At 45.9% G+C, this 22,617-nt stretch overlaps 1 protein-coding gene across 1 annotated transcript in view; it reads left to right on the top strand.

Moving 5' to 3' along the window:
• LOC120033777 (serine/threonine-protein kinase 11-interacting protein-like) overlaps positions 1-22,374 on the top strand; it is a 47,577-nt gene extending 25,203 nt beyond the window's left edge. The window contains 4 exon segments of the mRNA XM_038980233.1: positions 7,438-7,522; positions 8,559-8,641; positions 11,994-12,220; positions 21,158-22,374. Of these exon segments, the coding sequence (XP_038836161.1) occupies positions 7,438-7,522; positions 8,559-8,641; positions 11,994-12,220; positions 21,158-21,298 (536 nt within the window). The 3' untranslated portion in view covers positions 21,299-22,374.
• Positions 22,375-22,617: the final 243 nt, after the last annotated feature.

Genomic DNA, 22,617 nt, shown 5'->3' on the forward strand with positions numbered 1-22,617 from the left:
TCTCGGCTTTTGCTAATTTAAATGCCCTTATTGCCCCGTACAGACCTACAGTGGGTAAAAATATGTGGTCTGTCTGGTAAGTAGTTTGGAAGGAGTGTTTTGGTTTGGTTGTGTGGGTTGGATCCAGACACTGCATTCCTGAAAGGTAACGGAAAACTGTTCCTGTCTCCTTCACTAACTATCAAGTTAAGGGGTAGTGCTCCCAAATTACAAACGGACCTCATCTATGGATCCCAGGCAACATAATCAACATTTTATCATTTGTTTACTTATCAACAACGGCAATTAGCATCTTGAGTGATATTTGTAATTTGGGTGAAGAGTCCCTTTAACTGCATAGTAAACTCAGTGTCATCTCTTGTAAGGAGATGGATGATATAAGCAGATGTCATATCTCAAGTTTAACCCTATCAGATACCCTTGCAATACCAACACAGTGTCACTTCCCACTGTCTCAGACCTGGGCTAAACTCTGCCCTGTTTTCCTTGGAAATCCATTCAGATTCGGCGTATCCCGGCCGTACTGCTCCCACTCCCGCGCTCTCCCTTCCCCGTGGTCTGCTGTTCCGACAGGGCCGAGAGTGTTCGGTTTCGCCCAGAAGGACGCTGAGGGTCCAACTATTCCTTGTGAAAATAAGCACGGGTATTTGGGAAGGTTGGAAGTGGTTAACCTAGTGGAGAGGGTCCTGTGATTGAACCGGCAGGAGGGAGAGTAATGTTATTCGCCAGGACAGATCCCAGACGCTGACACAGATCCGCTCTCCTTTTACAGCTCTAGGCTCTGCCAGCCAGGCCTGTCGCCATGGCCGACCGAGCCCTATACCTGTTTATCCTCTTGTCATGGTGGCGGTGGTCCACTAAATCACGCAACACATACATACACTGAGTGTACAAAGCATTAGGAACACCTTCCTAATATTGAGATGCACCTCCTTTTGCCCTCAGAACAGCCTCAATTCAACGGGGCATGGACTCTACAAGGTGTCTAAAGCGTTCCACAGGGATGCTGGGCTATGTTGACTTCAATGCTTCCCAGAGTTGTGTCAAGTTGGCTAGATGTCCGTTGAGCGTGAAAAACCCTGCAGCGTTGCAGTTCTTGACACACTCAAACCGGTCCGCCAGGCACCTACTACCATACCGTGTTCAAAGACTCTTCAATCTTTTGTCTTGCCCATTCACACTCTGAATGGGTGAATCCAGGTGAAAGCAATGATCCCTTATTGATGTCACTTGTTAAATCCACTTCAAATCAGTGTAGACGAAGGGGAGGAGACAGGTTAAAGAAGCCTTGAGACATGGATTGTGTATGTGTGCCGGTCAGTCTATGACATGGAAAGAGCAGGTGTTCCTAATGTTTTGTACACTCAGTTTACACCGTCAGGAGAAAGCACAAGGGTATGTTTAGACTAAAAGGGCGACGTTCTTGACTCCCGCACGTGCAGCTTAAAGATGGCAGAAGTAGGTGTTGCTCACAAGATGTTATTCTCTGGGATAATAAAACAAAATAGCCCTAACTTGTCCTGTCCCACCTTGTCCTGTCCTGTCCCACCCTGTCCTGTCCCACCTTGTCCTGTCCTGTCCCACCTTGTCCTGTCCTGTCCCACCTTGTCCTGTCCTGTCCCACCTTGTCCTGTCCTGTCCCACCTTGTCCTGTCCTGTCCCACCGTGTCCTGTCCCACCGTGTCCTGTCCCACCGTGTCCTGTCCCACCTTGTCCTGTCCCACCTTGTCCTGTCCTGTCCCACCTTGTCCTGTCCTGTCCCACCTTGTCCTGTCCTGTCCCACCTTGTCCTGTCCTGTCCCACCTTGTCCTGTCCCACCTTGTCCTGTCCTGTCCCACCTTGTCCTATCCCACCTTGTCCTGTCCCACCTTGTCCTGTCCTGTCCCACCTTGTCCTGTCCCACCTTGTCCTGTCCTGTCCCACCTTGTCCTGTCCTGTCCCACCTTGTCCTGTCCTGTCCCACCTTGTCCTGTCCCACCTTGTCCTGTCCCACCTTGTCCTGTCCCACCTTGTCCTGTCTCACCTTGTCCTGTCTCACCTTGTCCTGTCCTGTCCCACCTTGTCCTGTCCTGTCCCACCTTGTCCTGTCCTGTCCCACCTTGTCCTGTCCTGTCCCACCTTGTCCTGTCCTGTCCCACCTTGTCCTGTCCCACCTTGTCCTGTCCCACCTTGTCCTGTCCCACCTTGTCCTGTCCTGTCCCACCTTGTCCTGTCCTGTCCCACCTTGTCCTGTCCCACCTTGTCCTGTCCCACCTTGTCCTGTCCCACCTTGTCCTGTCCCACCTTGTCCTGTCCCACCTTGTCCTGTCCTGTCCCACCTTGTCCTGTCCTGTCCCACCTTGTCCTGTCCTGTCCCACCTTGTCCTATCCTGTCCCACCTTGTCCTGTCCCACCTTGTCCTGTCCCACCTTGTCCTGTCCCACCTTGTCCTGTCCCACCTTGTCCTGTCCTGTCCCACCTTGTCCTGTCCCACCTTGTCCTGTCCCACCTTGTCCTATCCTGTCCCACCTTGTCCTATCCTGTCCCACCTTGTCCTATCCTGTCCCACCTTGTCCTGTCCCACCTTGTCCTGTCCCACCTTGTCCTGTCCCACCTTGTCCTGTCCTGTCCCACCTTGTCCTGTCCTGTCCCACCTTGTCCTGTCCTGTCCCACCTTGTCCTGTCCTGTCCCACCTTGTCCTGTCCTGTCCCACCTTGTCCTGTCCTGTCCCACCTTGTCCTGTCCTGTCCCACCTTGTCCTGTCCTGTCCCACCTTGTCCTATCCTGTCCCACCTTGTCTTGTCCTGTCCCACCTTGTCCTGTCCTGTCCCACCTTGTCCTGTCCTGTCCCACCTTGTCCTGTCCTGTCCCACCTTGTCCTATCCTGTCCCACCTTGTCCTGTCCTGTCCCACCTTGTCCTGTCCTGTCCCACCTTGTCCTGTCCCACCTTGTCCTGTCCCACCTTGTCCTGTCCCACCTTGTCCTGTCCCACCTTGTCCTGTCCCACCTTGTCCTGTCCCACCTTGTCCTGTCCTGTCCCACCTTGTCCTATCCTGTCCCACCTTGTCCTGTCCTGTCCTGTCCCACCTTGTCCTGTCCTGTCCCACCTTGTCCTATCCTGTCCCACCTTGTCCTATCCTGTCCCACCTTGTCCTGTCCTGTCCCACCTTGTCCTGTCCCACCTTGTCCTGTCCTGTCCCACCTTGTCCTATCCTGTCCCACCTTGTCCTGTCCTGTCCCACCTTGTCCTGTCCTGTCCCACCTTGTCCTGTCCCACCTTGTCCTGTCCTGTCCCACCTTGTCCTGTCCTGTCCCACCTTGTCCTGTCCCACCTTGTCCTGTCCCACCTTGTCCTATCCTGTCCCACCTTGTCCTGTCCTGTCCCACCTTGTCCTATCCTGTCCCACCTTGTCCTGTCCTGTCCCACCTTGTCCTGTCCTGTCCCACCTTGTCCTGTCCTGTCCCACCTTGTCCTGTCCCACCTTGTCCTGTCCCACCTTGTCCTGTCCTGTCCCACCTTGTCCTGTCCTGTCCCACCTTGTCCTGTCCTGTCCCACCTTGTCCTGTCCTGTCCCACCTTGTCCTGTCCCACCTTGTCCTGTCCCACCTTGTCCTGTCCCACCTTGTCCTGTCCTGTCCCACCTTGTCCTGTCCTGTCCCACCTTGTCCTGTCCTGTCCCACCTTGTCCTGTCCTGTCCCACCTTGTCCTGTCCCACCTTGTCCTGTCCTGCAAGCTCCACCTTGTCCTTTGCTCCAAAAGGAATTTAGTGTTATTGAGTTTAGAGGCCAAATCTCTGCATTTCTTCACCTTGAATAATGTCCTGAATAGAGGTGTGTGTGGTCTCCTATTGGTTCACTAGAACCCACCAGACGATAAGCGGTTAAAGGGGAGCTCAAAGAGGGACAACAATATCGTCCCTTTAATGGTTGTCCTTTTAATCCAGCACCATGCTTCGTCCCGTAGGCTTCACTTTAGATGTTCCTCCTGGTCTGGAACGTTAGTGTGGCAGATCAGTTTCCTCCGGGAAGAAAGGGAAAGAAACAATGGCAAAAGAATTGAGGTTGAATCTTATACAGGCATTGGGAGCCAGAATAGGCCTCTGGTGCCACGCAATGTCTTTATTTCTCGTCCCTGTTGTTGTTGAACTTGTAAATTGATAGGGGCAGGGTGTTCCTACTCTGTTTTTCTTCATATTTGTTGTTTCACTCTTTTCAGTGTGTCTCCCTTTTTAACTCAACTTCCCTTTCAATTCCACATATTTAACCTTGGCATTTGCCTGTGGCCCTGTGTTCCCCTATTGTTACCACTTTCACAGGGAAGTATTTTGTCGCTGTGAGTGTGACCTAGCACATTGTACTCCTGTACCTTTTCCAACCTGTGTTTTTCACCTGCTTCCATGGAGATGTAATTGTAGATCTGACATCAGAGACCTGTCTTCTTTCTAGTCCTAACCCACCACAGACTGTAATAGTCTAACATTAGCTCTATCTATTGTCCCGTGGGCTGCAGAGCTACCGAATGCTTACCAAAGTTACCGGAATCTTCAGTCATTTTGCTAATTTAACAGAATCTATGGCAATCTATCGTAACCTTGGTAATTTATACTTGAATAAATGTAAAAAAAATAATTAATAATCATATATAGTATTCATTTTTTATATAAAAAAACAGTTTCTAGTAGATAGACCATATGGTTCAAGAGAAAATAGCCTAATTAATGAAAAAAGCATCTAATCAACAATGGCATTATTTTCAGTTAACTCTTCCAACTATTGACTTTTTTCACAGCTGCCACCAGTTTGACGCTGAGACATTGGCAACAAATACATAGTCAAATAAGTGTGTAAAATATGTCAAATAATATATAAAATATATTTCATGCTGAAATCCTCATTAAACAATGGTATTCACTAAGTTTATGGTCATATTTAAGATAATGTTTTCAGCTTTGTCATTCAATTATTTTAGTGAAAATCATCTTGTTAAATGAGTTGATATATTTTACATGTGACAAGGCCACACAGAGGGACAGTGATTATTAGACACCTGTCAAATCTGAAGTACCTTAAAGGACCACTAGATGTATTGTGATAGAGTACATCAAATCCTTGAAAGATACCAACATTCTTTAAAAGTTTCCAGTAAGATACCCTCCCTTTGCAACCCGAATTGTCCCTAGTCCTCATCTGATCTGCTTGGGTGTGACTCTCTTACTCTCTGGCTGTGTTTACACAGGCAGCCCAATTCTGATCTCTTTCATTTTTTAAAACATTTTTTTATATTTCACCATTATTTAACCAGGTAGGCCAGTTGAGAACAAGTTCTCATTTACAACTGCGACCTGGCCAAGATAAAGCAAAGCAGTGTGACAAAAACAACAACGCAGAGTTACATATGGGATAAACAAACGTACAGTCAATAACACAATAGAAAAATCTGTATACAGTGTGTGCAAATGAAGTAAGGTGGTAAGGCAATAAATAGGCCAATAGTGGCGAAGTATTTACAATTTAGCAATTTACACTGGAGTGATATATGTGCAGATGAGGATGTGCAAGTAGAAATACTGGTGTGCAAAAGAGCAGAAAAACAAAAACAAATATGGGGATGAGGTAGGTAGTTGGTTGGATGGGCTATTTACAAATGGGCTGTGTACAGCTGCAGGGATCGGTAAGCTGCTCCGACAGCTGACACTTAAAATTAGTGACGGAGATATGTCTCCAACTTTAGTGATTATTGCAATTTGTTCCAGTCATTGGCAGCAGAGAACTGTAAGGAAAGGCAGCCAAAGTAGGTGTTGGCTTTGGGGATGACCAGTGAAATATACCTGCTGGAGCGCGTGCTACGGGTGGGTGTTGCTATGGTGACCAGTGAGCTGAGATAAGGCGGAGCTTTACCTAGCAAAGACTTATAGATGACCTGTAGCCAGTGGGTTTGGCGACAAATATGTAGTGAGGACCAGCCAACGAGAGCATACAGGTCGCAGTGGAGGGTAGTATATGAGGCATTGGTGACAAAACAGATGGCACTGTGATAGACTGCATCCAGTTTGCTGAGTAGAGTGTTGGAGGCTATTTTATAAATGACATTGCCGAAGTCAATGATCGGTAGGATAGTCCGTTTTACGAGGGTATGTTTGGCAGCATGAGTGAAGGAGGCTTTGTTGCGAAATAGGAAGCCAATTCTAGATTTAATTTTGGATTGGAGATGCTTAATGTGAGTCTGGAAGGAGAGTGTACAGTCTAACCAGACACCTAGGTATTTATAGTTGTCCACATATTCTAAGTCAGAGTAGTGATGCTAGTCGGGCGGGCGGGTGTGGGCAGCGATCGGTTGAAGAGCATGCATTTCGTTTTACTAGTATTTAAGAGCAGTTGGAGGCCACGGAAGGAGTGTTGTATGGCGTTGAAGCTCGTTTGGAGGTTAGTTAACAGTGTCCAAAGAAGGGCCAGATGTATACAAAATGGTGTCGTCTGCGTAGAGGTAGATCACATAATCACCCGCAGCAAGAGTGACAGCACTGATATATACAGAGAAAAGAGTCGGCCCCAGAGTTGAACCCTGTGGCACCCCCATAGAGACTGCCAGAGGTCCGGACAACAGGCCCTCAGATTTGACACACTGAACTCTATCAGAGAAGTAGTTGGTGAACCAGGCGAGGTAGTCATTCGAGAAACCAAGGCTGTTGAGTGTGCCGATAAGAATACGGTGATTGACAGAGTCGAAAGCCTTGGCCAGGTCGATGAAGACGGCTGCACAATTGTTCTTTTGACCAATCACATCAGATCATTTTCAGAGCTGATCTGATTGGTCAGAATACCAATTAGTGGGAAAAAAGATCAGAATTGGGCTGCAGGTGTAAACCCAGCCCGTGTCCTGTGTGATTTTCCAGTAGGTTATATACGGTTACATACAGTGTAGAGTTCGAAGTGAGGTGTTCTGTCTGTGTAAGCTCTGATTTTACTTTCAATCAATCAACATATTTATCGTCTCAGTTCATTGAAATTAATTGTGCTGATGTTCCAATACACCGCATGGAAAAACCATAAAACATGAATTAACTCTATTTAAAGGGATACTTTGGATTTTTGGCAACTTCTCCAGAGTCAGATGAACTTGTCTATACCATTGACATGTCTCTGTGTCCAGTATGAAGGAAGTTAGAGTTAGTTTCACGAGCATATGCTAACTAATGTTAGCGCAATGACTGGAAGTCTATGGATATCTGCTAGCATGCTACTTCCAGTCATTGTGCTAACGCCAGTTAGCAACTTCCTTCAAACTGCACGCAGAGATATAAAAATAATATCCACGAGTTCATCTGACTTCATTGCTAAAATCCCAAAGTATCACTTTAAATTGATTTGAGAGAACCATTGATAGGGACGCATCACTAAACTTAATTCGTATCTCCTATTCTTTTTCCCCTTCCTCCACTCTATCTCTCCCTCAGGAGTGGTGCGTGAGTTGGCTACCAAGTCGGACAGCAAGCTTAAGTCTATCTCCACCACCAGGCTCAACCCACAGCATCATCTCTGGTACGAACTGCCCAGATTTATGTTATAATTGCCATGAATGACTTGCATGTGTCCTGGATATGTTGTCATATCCTCACCATCTCCACTCGATGGTATTGAGCCAAGCCATAGGCCCATCTGTCTCTTAACCCCACTGTGACACTGACAAGGCTGTGGTAACTTCTGTCTGGTGTTACTAAACCTCCACATTGTCGAAAATTGGGCTCTAAATTAGTGGCTAAACCACATACTAATGTCTTACATGTGTTGGCCTCAAGATGCTAAGAAAGCGCTAACGATGCATTACCTTTTTAACTAGAGAACTGATCCTGCAGTGCCATGTCCTTAGGGGCTTCATCCCAATACTGTGAAGTGGCTTCCTCCCCTATGATTTTCTTGTATCCTTGCTCACCTGAAAGGACTGGAAAGTGAGGACTAGCAGATGGGAAAGGAAACCATTTTTAGTATATGGATTTACCATCCACCCTTCCCTTGTTTCTGTGGTAATGATGGAACACGCTGTACATTCACTGAGATAATTCATGACTCAGTTAGTTATTATACGGCCCTTCTTTTTTGTATAGCTGAAAACCACAGCTACTCAGGGAACAGACTCACTGTTTGAACAAGACCGTAGGATGACTCAGGACTGTTTTAATTGTTTATCATGCCTACCATTTCTGTGTAGCTTTTATAATCACACTATCGTGGATATAGTTGGAATAACTGTTAACACATGGTCACTTTAAAGTCAACAAGAGACTTAGAAACCACAAAATACTACACAGAATTAGTATTACCTCTGTCTGCTCACTTTCGAAAACAAACTCACCCAGGAGGCCATTTTGAAACCATAGACCAAAGTTGTCTTTATGTGTCTGTGATACAGATATGAATCAGGAAAAATAGGCATATCTCCACACTTTTGAGATCTGCCCCGTCTCAAAAGCACTTAGATTCAGAGTCTGATGTGGTGTATGAGCCTAATGTACAACGTGACGTTGTGAATATTAACCTGGTTGTCTCTTATGTAAGCCTTTCCTCTGTGTCTCCCCAGGCCCCTAGTGTGTGAAGACATGCAGACTGATGTGGAGGATGGCCAGCTACAGTTCTTCTACCTCCTGTCCTTTCTACATCAAGGTACATTAGAAGTGTGTGTGTATGTATACTGAACAAAAATATAAATACAACATGTGAAGTGTTGGTCCCATGTTTCATGAGATGAAAAAAAAAGAACCCAGACATTTTCCATATGCACAAAAATATTATTTCTCTCATTTTGTGCACAAATTTGTTTACATCCCTGTTAGTGAGCATTTATCATTTGCCAAGATAATCCATCTACCTGATAGGCCCCTTTTTTCTCAATTTCCGCCTGAATGACATGCCCAAAGTAAACTGCCTGTTGCTCAGGCCCTAAAGCCAGGATATGCATATAATTGGTACCATTGGAAAGAAAATACTTAGAAGTTTGTAGAAATGTTAAAATAATGTAGAAGAATATAACACAATAGATATGGTATGAGAAAATACAAAGAAAAACCAACCAGAATTTTTTTTGTTTGATAGACTATGCTCAGTTCTAGCTCCTAGGATGCAATTCCTATGGCTTCCACATGGTGTCAGCAGTCTATGTTCAAGGTTTCAGGCTTGTAACTTCCAACTCGAATAAGAAATAACAGTTTCAGTACAGGGACACAGTCTTGGAAATTCGTGTTTGCGGGCGCCATGAAGACGAGACGCACCTGCTAAAATCAGTTTCCTATTGAACATACTTCTTTCCGTAAGAAATATTTTAGTTTGATTATATTTTAGGGTATCTGAGGAGTAAATAGAAATGCATTTTGAGATTTTCGGATTCCTTTCTCTGCATGTTGAATGAGTGGATTACTCAAATCGATGGCGCCAACTAAACAGACTTTTTGGGATATAAAGAAGGATTTTATCTAACAAAACAACACTACATGTTATAGCTGGGACCCTTTGGATGACAAATCAGAGGAAGATTTTCAGAAAGTAAGTGAATATTTAATCGCTATTTGTGAATTTATGAAACCTGTGCCGGTGGAAAAATATTTTGATGTGGGGTGCCTTCCTCAAACAATCGCATGGCATGCTTTCGCTGTAATGGCTACTGTAAATTGGACTGTGCCGTTAGATTAACAAGAATTTAAGCTTTCAACCAATATAAGACACTTGTATGTACCTAAATGTTTAATATCAATAATTTGTATGATTATTTATTTGAATTGCGTGCCCTCCAGTTTCACCGGAAGTTGTCCCGCTAGCGGGACACCTAGCCCTAAGAAGTAGCATGCTCATTACACATGTGCAACTTGTGCTGGGGACAATAAAAGGCTACTTCTAAATATTTTCAGTTTTGTCACACAACACAATGCCATAGATGTCTCATGTTTTGAGGGAGCGTGCAACTGGCATGCTTGCTGCAGGAATGACCACCAGAGCTGTTGCAGGAGAATTGAATGTTCATTTTTGTACCATAAACCGCCTCCAACATCGTTTTAGAGAATTTGGCAGTACATCCAACCGGCCTCACAACCGCAGACCACGTGTAACCATGCTAGCCCAGGACCTCCACATCTGGCTTCTTCACCTGGGGATCGTCTGAGACCAGCCACCCAGACAGCTGATGAAACTGAGGAGTATTTCTGTCTGTAATAAATCCCCCAGTGGGTGGGCCTTGCTCCCCAGTGGGTGGGCCTATGCCCTCCCAGGCCCACACATGGCTGCGCCCCTGCTCAGTCATGTGAAATCCATAGATTAGGGCGTAATGAATTTATTTCAATTGACTGATTTCCTTATATGAACTGTAACTCAGTAAAATCGTTGAAATCGTTGTTTTCATTTTGCATTTATATTTTTGTTTAGTGTATGTATGTGCGTGCAATGCGTAAATGTTAATGTTTCTCTGTGTAATTGAGTGTATCTGTGTGTCTCTCCCAGCCTGTGGGTGCAGACTTTGCATCTGTAGCCAAGCATGGCTGCAGGCTATGGGCTGTGCAGGTGAAAAGAATGTTAACTACTGTAATTGTAACATACACTGACCTGCCTCTGCTGAAGAGTTTTAAACTGGGTTTAAACATCAGGAGGATGGAGGATTCGTTTTAAACTGGGTTTAAACACCAGGAGGTTAGAGGAATAGAAGGGTTTAAATATCAGGAGCATTGAGGAATCGAAGGGTTTTAAACTGGGTTTAAACATCCGGAGGATGGAGGAATAGAAGGGTTGTAAACTGGGTTTAAACATGAGGAGGAATTGAATAGGTAATATATCCATTGACATAGGAAAGTGTCCAACCATTTGAGTCCAGCCACTTTATATCCCTGGACTTCAGTGGACTGGTGTGGGGAGAATGAGGGAGGACTATTACGTATATCACTCCCTACATAGTCCTCCCACTGTCTCTCCCTATAGGAGATCACTGTAGTCTAGTCAGACCCAGTGTTGCATGACTCTCTCTCCCTGTAGGAGATCACTGTAGTCTAACTGTAAGCGTCAGTTGTCGGAGCAGCTTACCGATCGCTGCAGCTGTACACAGCCCATCTGTAAATAGCCCATCCAACCAACTACCTACCTCATCCCCATATTTGTTTTTGTTTTTCTGCTCTTTTGCACACCAGTATTTCTACTTGCACATCCTCATCTGCACATATATCACTCCAGTGTAAATTGCTAAATTGTAATTACTTCGCCACTATTGGCCTATTTATTGCCTTCCCTCCTAACTTCATTTGCACACGCTGTATACAGATTTTTCTATCACATTTACATTAGTGTCCAGATCCTTTACTCTGTACTTTGTTGAAGCACCTTTGGCTGTGATTACAGCCCTGAGTCTTCTTGGGTAAGCCCCATATACTAATCTTACTTCATTTGCACACACTGTATATAGACTTTTCCATTGTGTTATTGACTGTACGATTGTTTATCCCATGTGTAACTCTGTGTTGTTTTTGTCACACTGCTTTGCTTTATCTTGGCCAGGTCGCAGTTGTAAATGAGAACTTGTTCTCAACTGGCCTACCTGGTAATACAAAAAAATACAAATAAAGTTGATTCAGATCCAGTGTTGCGAGAGTCAGATCCAGTGTTGCGAGAGTCAGATCCAGTGTTGCGAGAGTCAGATCCAGTGTTGCGAGAGTCAGATCCAGTGTTGCAGAGAGGAGGAGATGAAGAAGAGGAGAGGGGGAGAGAGGGGCAGCTGTTTCCCAGTGGGGGTGCTGGGGAGATGAGAGCTCTTTGTCTTATCTCACCACAGTACCGACGTCCCACTGATATGGCTCTCCCTGTGTCTGTTAACCAGACGGTAAAACACTTTGAGACGTGCCATGAGGCCCCCGGTTAGATAAATACAATACAAGCCAAACTATTTAGATGCAAGTATATGATTATAATCTGTACAGGGGGGAGGGGGTTTAAACATTTATCCAAATGCATATTTTCTGTGTGTTGTATTTGTTCTCTCTGCCAGAAGACAGTGTGACCCCTCTGACAGTGCTGGCCACCCGGGAAACCCTGTACCTGCTCAACGAAGACCACCAATGGAGCAAGAGCTTGCCCCACCCATCAGCCAATGAGAACGGGGAACCCTGCAGTGGGCGGGTCACTGTTCAGGAGACCCAGCCAATCAGCTGTGTCAGCTCTGTCCATCTATGGTCGTCTGACCCGTGCAGAATGGACATCAAGCTTTATGATGAGGTGAGACTGAGGGAGGAAAGAGACATGTGATTGGTCTTAAATTAGGAAGGACTTCTTCCAAGTTCTCAAGGGTAAGCTGGATAAGCTAAATGCTATCATGAGCAAAGCTGGGCACACGTTTGTATGTTTTATTAGACATTTTTCAGGATGAAATCTCTTGAGATGCATCATCCTGTTTTCAAGAGTGTCCAGATGAAAACAACTAACAAATAAACAATACTTAGTAAGAAGAAGAATGTGGCAACTACTGTCTAATAACAATGAAATCTAATTTTATTTGTCACATGCGCCAAATCCAACCGTGAAATGCTTACTTACAAGCCCTTAACCAACAAGGCAGTTATGAGAAAAATAAGAGTTAAGAAAATATTTACTAAATAAACTAAAGTAAAAAAAGAAAATGTACAACACTATAAAATAACAATAACAAGGCTATATACAGGGGGTTTCGGTACCGTGTCAATGTGCGGGGGTACAGGTTAGTCGAGGTAATATGTACAGTACCAGTCAAAAGTTTGGACACACCTACTCATTCAAAGGTTTCTTTATTTTTACTATTTTCTCCATTGTATTTCAAAACTATGAATAACACATATGGAATCATGTATTAACCAAAAAAGTGTTAAACAAATCAAAATATATTTTATATTTGAGATTCTTCAAAGTAGCTACCCATTGCCTTGATGACAGCTTTGCACACTCTTGGCATTCTCTCAACCAGCTTCACCTGGAATGCTTTTCCAACAGTCTTGAAGGAGTTCCCACATATGCTGAGCACTTGTTGGCTGCTTTTCCTTCGCTCTGCGGTCCAACTTATCCCAAACCATCTCAATTGGGTTGTTGGGTGATTGTGGAGGCCAGGTCATCTGATGCAGATCTCCATCACTCTCCTTCTTGGTCAAATAGCCCGTACACAGCCTGGAGGTGTGTTGGGTCATTGTCCTGTTGAAAAACAAATGATAGTCCCACTAAGCTCAAACCAGATGGGATGGTGTATTGCTGTGCTAGCCATGCTGGTTAAATGTGCCTTGAATTCTAAAATCACCAACAGTATTACCTGCAAAGCACCATCACACCTCCTCCTCCATGTTTCACGGTGGGAACCACACACGCCGAGATCAACCCTTCACCTACTCTGCGTCTCACAAAGACACAGCGGTTGGAACCAAAAATCTTAAATTTGGGCTCATCAGACCAAAGGAAAGATTTCCACCGGTCTAATGTCCATTGCTCGTGTTTCTTATTATTGCTGTCCTTTAGTGGTGGTTTCTTTGCAGCGAATCGACCATGAATGCCTGATTCACGCAAAGGGTGGCTGCTTTAAAGAAACTCAAATGTAAAATATATTTAGATTTGTTTAACACTTTTTTGGTTACTACATGATTCCATATGTGTTATTTCATAGTTTTGAGTCTTCACTATTATTCTACAATTTAGAAAATAGTAAAAATAAAGAAAAACCCTTGAATGAGTAGGTGTTTTACCTTTTGACCGGTAGTGTACATATTTACAAATGTCGTCACATGGTGATGTTTCTATTAGTTAAAAAAACAGTTTGATCTTAACATTTGAAAAAGGGCTTCTTTAAATTCAATGTGTGATTTTAATGTCCTGATTTCGATAGGTAAATGATTTGTCATTTGGGTGTTCCTTTTAATAAATATACACAACACGACAAAACATGTTTTTTAAGTTGATCCATTTAAAAAGAAATTGGTTCTAATGCAGTTGTCTTCTGTTTGGGAGGGACAGTCCATTTAGTGATTCAGACATTGTGCAATGATGTCTTATAATGATATACACTGCTCAAAAAAATAAAGGGAACACTTAAACAACACAATGTAACTCCAAGTCAATCACACTTCTGTGAAATCAAACTGTCCACTTAGGAAGCAACACTGATTGACAATAAATTTCACATACTGTTGTGCAAATGGAATAGACAAAAGGTGGAAATTATAGGCAATTAGCAAGACACCCCCAATAAAGGAGTGGTTCTGCAGGTGGTGACCACAGACCACTTCTCAGTTCCTATGCTTCCTGGCTGATGTTTTGGTCACTTTTGAATGCTGGCGGTGGTTTCACTCTAGTGGTAGCATGAGACGGAGTCTACAACTCACACAAGTGGCTCAGGTAGTGCAGCTCATCCAGGATGGCACATCAATGCGAGCTGTGGCAAGAAGGTTTGCTGTGTCTGTCAGTGTAGTGTCCAGAGCATGGAGGCGCTACCAGGAGACGGGCCAGTACATCAGGAGACGTGGAGGAGGCCGTAGGAGGGCAACAACCCAGCAGCAGGACCGCTACCTCCGCCTTTGTGCAAGGAGGAGCACTGCCAGAGCCCTGCAAAATGACCTCCAGCAGGCCACAAATGTGCATGTGTCTGCTCAAACGGTCAGAAACAGACTCCATGAGGGTGGTATGAGGGCCCGACGTCCACAGGTGAGGGTTGTGCTTACAGCCCAACACCGTGCAGGACGTTTGGCATTTGCCAGAGAACACCAAGATTGGCAAATTCGCCACTGGCGCTCTGTGCTCTTCACAGATGAAAGCAGGTTCACACTGAGCACATGTGCACATGTGACTGACGTGACAGAGTCTGGAGACACCGTGGAGAACGTTCTGCTGCCTGCAACACCCTCCAGCATGATCGGTTTGGCGGTGGGTCAGTCATGGTGTGGGGTGGCATTTCTTTGTGGGGCCGCACAGCCCTCCATGTGCTCGCCAGAGGTAGCCTGACTGCCATTAGGTACCGAGATGAGATCCTCAGACCCCTTGTGAGACCATATGCTGACACATGCACATTTGTGGCCTGCTGGAGGTCATTTTGCAGGGCTCTGGCAGTGCTCCTCCTTTGCACAAAGGCGGAGGTAGCGGTCCTGCTGCTGGGTTGTTGCCCTCCTACGGCCTCCTCCACGTCTCCTGATGTACTGGCCCGTCTCCTGGTAGCGCCTCCATGCTCTGGACACTACACTGACAGACACAGCAAACCTTCTTGCCACAGCTCGCATTGATGTGCCATCCTGGATGAGCTGCACTACCTGAGCCACTTGTGTGAGTTGTAGACTCCGTCTCATGCTACCACTAGAGTGAAAGCACCGCCAGCATTCAAAAGTGACCAAAACATCAGCCAGGAAGCATAGGAACTGAGAAGTGGTCTGTGGTCACCACCTGCAGAACCACTCCTTTATTGGGGGTGTCTTGCTAATTGCCTATAATTTCCACCTTTTGTCTATTCCATTTGCACAACAGTATGTGAAATTTATTGTCAATCAGTGTTGCTTCCTAAGTGGACAGTTTGATTTCACAGAAGTGTGATTGACTTGGAGTTACATTGTGTTGTTTAAGTGTTCCCTTTATTTTTTTGAGCAGTGTACAAGAATGAATCCGCAAAGATTATGACATAGAATTCTCAAAGTAAGGTCTTGGTTGTGATTTGAAAGATGTCACTATAGTCTAGGACAGGAAGCAGCTAGGGTCTTTCTAATGGATACAGTAAAACAACTCTGCATTGTAACCCAGGCTTATAGTTAGTTGTTTTTCTAATATAATCTATATGCTGTCCAAAAGATCATTCAGAATCTATCCTCAAACCCAGATATTTCAAACAATCAATACTTTCAAGCATTGTTCCATCACTTCCAAAAATTTGAAATTGCCAGCAACTCATTCTTTGCCGTGTACCAAACCACATGATATAGGTGTGTGTGTGTGTGTGTGTGTGTGTGTGTGTGTGTGTGTGTGTGTGTGTGTGTGTGTGTGTGTGTGTGTGTGTGTGTGTGTGTGTGTGTGTGTGTGTGTGTGTGTGTGTGTGTGTGTGTGTGTGTGTGTGTGTGTGTGTGTGTGTGTGTGTGCGTATACATGTTTCAAGCAGACCACCATAGTCCCTGTGCCCAAGGAAGCGAAGGTAACCTGCCTAATCTTAGGTTTCATTACATACAGTCGGGAGGAACTACTGAATATAAGAGCAACGTCAACTCACCATCATTACGACCAGGAATATGACTTTCTCGAAGCGGATCCTGTGTTTTGCTTTCCACCCAGTACAATGGATCTGATCCCAGCCGGCGAACCTAAACAACGTCGCCGTAAAAGGGGCAAACGAAGCGGTCTTCTGGTCAGGCTCCGGAGACGGGCACATCGCGCTCCACTCCCTAGCATACTACTCGCCAATGTCCAGTCTCTTGACAACAAGGTTGATGAAATCCGAGCAAGGGTTGCCTTCCAGAGAGACATCAGAGACTGTAACGTTCTTTGCTTCACGGAAACATGGCTCACTCGAGAGATGCTATCGGAGTCGGTGCAGCCAGCTGGTTTCTTCATGCATCGCGCCGACAGAAACAAGCATCTTTTTGGTAAGAAGAGGGGCGGGGGGGGGGGGGGTATGCCTTATGATTAACGAGACGTGGTGTGGTCATAACAACATACAGGAACTCAAGTCCTTCTGTTCACCTGACTTAGAATTCCTCACAATCAAATGTCGACCACATTATCTACCAAGGGAATTCTCTTCGATTATAATCACAGCAGTACATATTCCCCCCCCAAGCAGACACATCGATGGCCCTGAACGAACTTTATTTGACTCTATGTAAACTGGAAACCACATATCCTGAGGCTGCATTCATTGTAGCTGGGGATTTTAACAAGGCTAATCTGAAAACAAGACTCCCTAAATTCTATCAGCATATCGATTGCACAACCAGACTGGTAAAACCCTGGATCATTGTTATTCTAACTTCCGCGACGCATATAAGGCCCTCCCCAGCCCTCCTTTCGGAAAAGCTGACCACGACTCCATTTTGTTGCTTCCAGCCTACAAACAGAAACTAAAACAGCAAGCTCCCGCGCTCAGGTCTGTTCAGCGCTGGTCCGACCAATCTGATTCCACGCTTCAAGACTGCTTCGATCACGTGGATTGGGATATGTTCCGCATTGCATCCAAAAACAACATTGACGAATACGCTGATTCGGTGAGCGAGTTCATTAGAAAGTGCATCGGCGATGTCGTACCCACAGCAACTATTAAAACATTCCCAAACCAGAAACCGTGGATTGATGGCAGCATTCGTGCGAAACTGAAAGCACGAACCACTGCTTCTAACCAGGGCAAGGTGACCGGAAACATGACTGAATACAAACAGTGTAGCTATTCCCTCCGCAAGGCAATCAAACAAGCTAAGCGTCAGTATAGAGACAAAGTAGAGTTGCAATTCAACAGCTCAGACACAAGAGGTATGTGGCAGGGTCTACAATCAATCACGGATTACAAAAAGAAAACCAGCCCCGTCGCGGACCAGGATGTCTTGCTCCCAGACAGACAAAATAACTTCTTTGCTCGCTTTGAGGACAATACAGTGCCACTGACACGGCCCGCTACCAAAACCTGCGGACTCTCCTTCACTGCAGCCGACGTGAGTAAAACATTTAAACGTGTTAACCCTCGCAAGGCTGCAGGCCTAGACGGCATCCCCAGCCGCATCCTCAGAGCATGCGCAGACCAGCTGGCTGGTGTGTTTACGGATATATTCAATCAATCCTTATCCCAGTCTGCTGTTCCCACATGCTTCAAGAGGGCCACCATTGTTCCTGTTCCCAAGAAAGCTAAGGTAACTGAGCTAAACGACTACCGCCCCGTAGCACTCACTTCCGTCATCATGAAGTGCTTTGAGAGACTAGTCAAGGACCATATCACCTCCACCCTAGACCCACTCCAATTTGCTTACCGCCCCAATAGGTCCACAGATGACGCAATCGCAACCACACTGCACACTGCCCTAACCCATTTGGACAAGAGGAATACCTATGTGAGAATGCTGTTCATCGACTACAGCTCAGCATTTAACACCATAGTATCCTCCAAACTTCTCATCAAGCTCGAGACCCTGGGTCTCGACCCCGCCCTGTAAAACTGGGTACTGGACTTCCTGACAGGCCGCCCCCAGGTGGTGAGGGTAGGTAACAACATCTCCACCCCGTTGATCCTCAACACTGGGGCCCCACAAGGGTGCGTTCTGAGCCCTCTCCTGTACTCCCTGTTCACCCACGACTGCGTGGCCATGCACGCCTCCAACTCAATCATCAAGTTTGCGGACGACACTACAGTGGTAGGCTTGATTACCAACAACGACGAGACGGCCTACAGGGAGGAGGTGAGGGCCCTCGGAGTGTGGTGTCAGGAAAATAACCTCACACTCAACGTCAACAAAACAAAGGAGATGATTGTGGACTTCAGGAAACAGCAGAGGGAGCACCCCTCTATCCACATCGACGGGACAGTAGTGGAGAGGGTAGTAAGTTTTAGGTTCCTCGGCGTACACATCACAGACAAACTGAATTGGTCCACCCACACAGACAGCGTTGTGAAGAAGGCACAGCATTCTCAGGAGGCTGAAGAAATTCGGCCTGTCACCAAAAGCACTCACAAACTTCTACAGATGCACAATCGAGAGCATCCTGTCGGGCTGTATCACCGCCTGGTACGGCAACTGCTCCGCCCACAACCGTAAGGCTCTCCAGAGGGTAGTGAGGTCTGCACAACGCATCACCGGGGGCAAACTACCTGCCCTCCAGGACACCTACACCACTCGATGTCACAGGAAGGCCATAAAGATCATCAAGGACAACAACCACCCGAGCCACTACCTGTTCACCCCGCTATCATCCAGAAGGCGAGGTCAGTACAGGTGCATCAAAGCAGGGACCGAGAGACTGAAAAACAGCTTCTATCTCAAGGCCATCAGACTGTTAAACAGCCACCACTAACATTGAGTGGCTGCTGCCAACATACTGACTCAACTCCAGCTCACTTTAATAATGGAAATTTATGGAAATTTATCAAAAATGTATCACTAGCCACTTTAAACAATGCCACTTAGAGTACAGTATATACATATACATTAAATTATCATCTACTGCATCTTGCCATCTTTATGTAATACATGTATCACTAGCCACTTTAAACTATGCACTTTTATGTTTACATACCCTACATTACTCATCTCATATGTATATACTGTACTCGATACCATCTACTGCATCTTGCCTATGCCGCTCTGTACCATCACTCATTCATATATCTTTATGTACATATTCTTTATCCCTTTACACTTGTGTGTGTATAAGGTAGTAGTTATGGAATTGTTAGGTTAGATTACTCGTTGGTTATTACTGCATTGTCGGAACTAGAAGCACAAGCATTTCGCTACACTCGCATTAACATCTGCTAATCATGTGTATGTGACAAATAAAACATTTGATTTGATTTGATAAATGATTACCGCCCCGTGGCACTCACGTCGGTAGCCATGAAGTGCTTTGAAAGGCTGGTCATCGCTAACATCAACAGCATCCTCCCGGACACCCTAGACCCACTCCAATTCGCATACCACCCCAACAGATCCACAGATGACGCAATCTCAATCGCACTCCACACTGCCCTTTCCCACCTGGACAAAAGGAACACCTATGTAAGTGCTGTTCGTTGACTACAGCTCAGTGTTCAACACCATAGTGCCCACGAAGCTCATCACTAAGCTAAGGACCCTGGGACTAAACACCTCCCTCTGCAACTGGATCCTAGACTTCCTGACGGGCCGCCCCCAGGTGGTAAGAGTAGGAAAACAACACGTCAGCCACGCTGATCCTTAACACTGGGGCCCCTCAGGGGTGTGTACTTAGTCCCCTCCTGTATTCCCTGTTCACCCACGACTGCGTGGCCAAACACGACTCCAACACCATCATTATGTTTGCTGACGACACAACAGTGCTAGGCCTGATCACTGACAACGATGAGACGGCCTATAGGGAGGAGGTCAGAGAACTGGCAGTGTGGTGCCAGGACAACAACCTCTCTCTCAATATGAGCAAGACAAAGGAGCTGATTGTGGACTACAGGAAAAGGTGGGCCGAACATGCCTCGATCAACATCGACGGGGCTGTAGTGGAGTGGGTCGAGAGTTTTTCAAGTTTCTTGGTGTCCACAGCACCAATGAACTATCATGGTCTAAACATACCAAGACAGTCATGAGGAGGGCACGACACAAACTTTTTCCCCTTAGGAGACTGAAAAGATTTGGCATAGGTCCCCAGATCCTCAAAAGGTTCTACAGCTGCACCATTGAGAGCATCCTGACCGGTTGCATCACCGCCTGGTATGGCAACTGCTCTGGCATCTGACCGTAAGGTGCTACAGAGGGTATTGCGAACAGCCCAGAACATCACTGGGGCCAAGCTTCCTGCCATCCAGGACCTATATAATAGGCGGTGTCAGAGGAAAGCCCAGAAAATTGTCAGAGACTCCAGTCACCAAAGTTATAGACTGTTTTCTCTGCTACCGCACGGCAAGCGGTACCGGAGCGCCAAGTCTTGGACCAAAATGCTCCTCAACAGCTTCTACCCCCAAGCCATTAGACTGCTGAACAATTCATAAAAATCGCCACCAGACAATTTACATTGACCCCCCCCCCCCCCCCCCTCTCCCCCTTGTACACTGCCGCTACTCGCTGTTTTGTTTGTTACCTATGCATAGTCACTTCGCCGCCACCTGCATGTACAGATTACCTCAACTAGCCTGTACCCCCGCACACTGACTCGGTACCGGTGCCCCCTGTATATAGCCTCCACACTGACTCGGTACCGGTGCCCCCTGTATATAGCCTCCACACTGACTCGGTACCGGTGCCCCCTGTATATAGTCTCCACACTGACTCGGTACCGGTGCCCCCTGTATATAACCTCGTTATTGTGTTACTTTTTATTATTCCTTTTTATTTTAGTCTACTTGGTAAATATTTTCTTCTTCTTGAACTGCACTGTTGGTTAAGGGCTTGTAAGTAAGCATTTCACGGTAAAGTCTACACTTGTTGTATTCGGCGCATGTGGCAAATAAAGTTTGATTTAATTTGAGCATATGAGTGTCTGTGTGTGTTTCCTGTGCAGATAGTGAAGGAGGAGAAGACGTGGTCGTTGCACTCTGACAGTGCAGAGCTGGTGCAGGGCCTGCTGGTCTGGGTCAGAACACAATGGGAGAACATGTTCGGAGTCAAACTCGCCATCACCAACCTCACCCTACCAGCCTGAGGGAAAACACCCACCCTTCCAACTGTGTGTGTGCACCTGCATGAGTGTGGCTGTGGGTCTGTCTGTCTCTTCACTGTCAGACTTGTCCCTCAATAGGACAGTATGTTTACCTGGTTTGAAGCCAACTATGATTTCCTGATGTTTGGTCACTTTTACAAAAGCACTGATCTGTTAACGCCTCATCTGAATCCCGTCCATTTTATAACCCTGCCAGTATAGCCAGCCAGGGAGAGTGCCTTGTGGTGTTGCCAGTCCTGCTACGTTCTAATGCACCTTGAATATGTGAAAGGGGTGAGGGGGAATCATGTGTTTCTTTCAGGGGGGTGAGGACAGGATAAGGAGGGAGAAAGGGGTAAGCAAAAATGTGAGTTGAGGGTAATTGTGTGTGTGTGTTATCAAGGAAGCTAGTCCATTCCTCTGAAGCTCAGTGGACTGTGACTTCATCAGGAGTCCCGGGACTGGAGCAGTGAGTTGTGACATCACACGCTCGACACAAGGCTGTCTAGCCATCCCGTGAGGCTCCGCTCCAGACACCTCTGACGTGACACCTCTGACGTGACACCTCTGATGTGACAACTCTTAGTTCTTTTCTTTTTAATCAGGGACTTTTGATGTCTCTATGCACTGTGATTATGTAAAGGAAAAGGGCAACCGAAGGCCAAAGTAAGGGCAACCCAAGTGAAGAGTTGCAGCCAAGGCAATGAACCGGGACAGTATCTGTGTTCTGTATTCTTGGGAAAAGTGCAGAATACGCATGATAGGGAATGTGAAAGGGAAGGGTTCTGACTGACCTGTTTTAAAGTGGGAGATGTTAGTTGGTTTGTGGCTGTCTGTTAAAATGTGTAGTCTTATGCTAATACCTCTCTAGTGCAGTTTTACTATATTGCGAATGTCAAGTGAATACTATTTTTGATGTAGACGGATGAAAAGATGTGTAGAAGTGGACGACAAACAGATGTGTGTAACTTAATTTATTTACCGTCAGCAAATCAATGATAAAAAAACTAGCTTTTTATACTTTAAATAGAAATGCATATCTGTGGTACAATACATCCTCTTATGACGCTGTATTTCCACATGTTTGTCCAACTCTTTCATTTTCACAGTGAGAAAGTTCCAATGGCTACATTTCCCTCTGTAATCATGTAGTTCCAGAGGGGTTTTTCATTGTTCTCACACGGTCAGCCCAACATCAACCACAACCGCAGCAATTACCCCCCCCATCCCCGTCATCACGCTAATCCTCCAGTCATCCATGTGGCCACACAACTACCAATAATCATCACTTTCTGCCCCATCAGACCCCCTTGCGGTTCTTC

The sequence above is a fragment of the Salvelinus namaycush genome, chromosome 40 (assembly GCF_016432855.1).
Source record: "Salvelinus namaycush isolate Seneca chromosome 40, SaNama_1.0, whole genome shotgun sequence".
NCBI classification, from domain to species: Eukaryota; Metazoa; Chordata; class Actinopteri; order Salmoniformes; family Salmonidae; genus Salvelinus; species Salvelinus namaycush.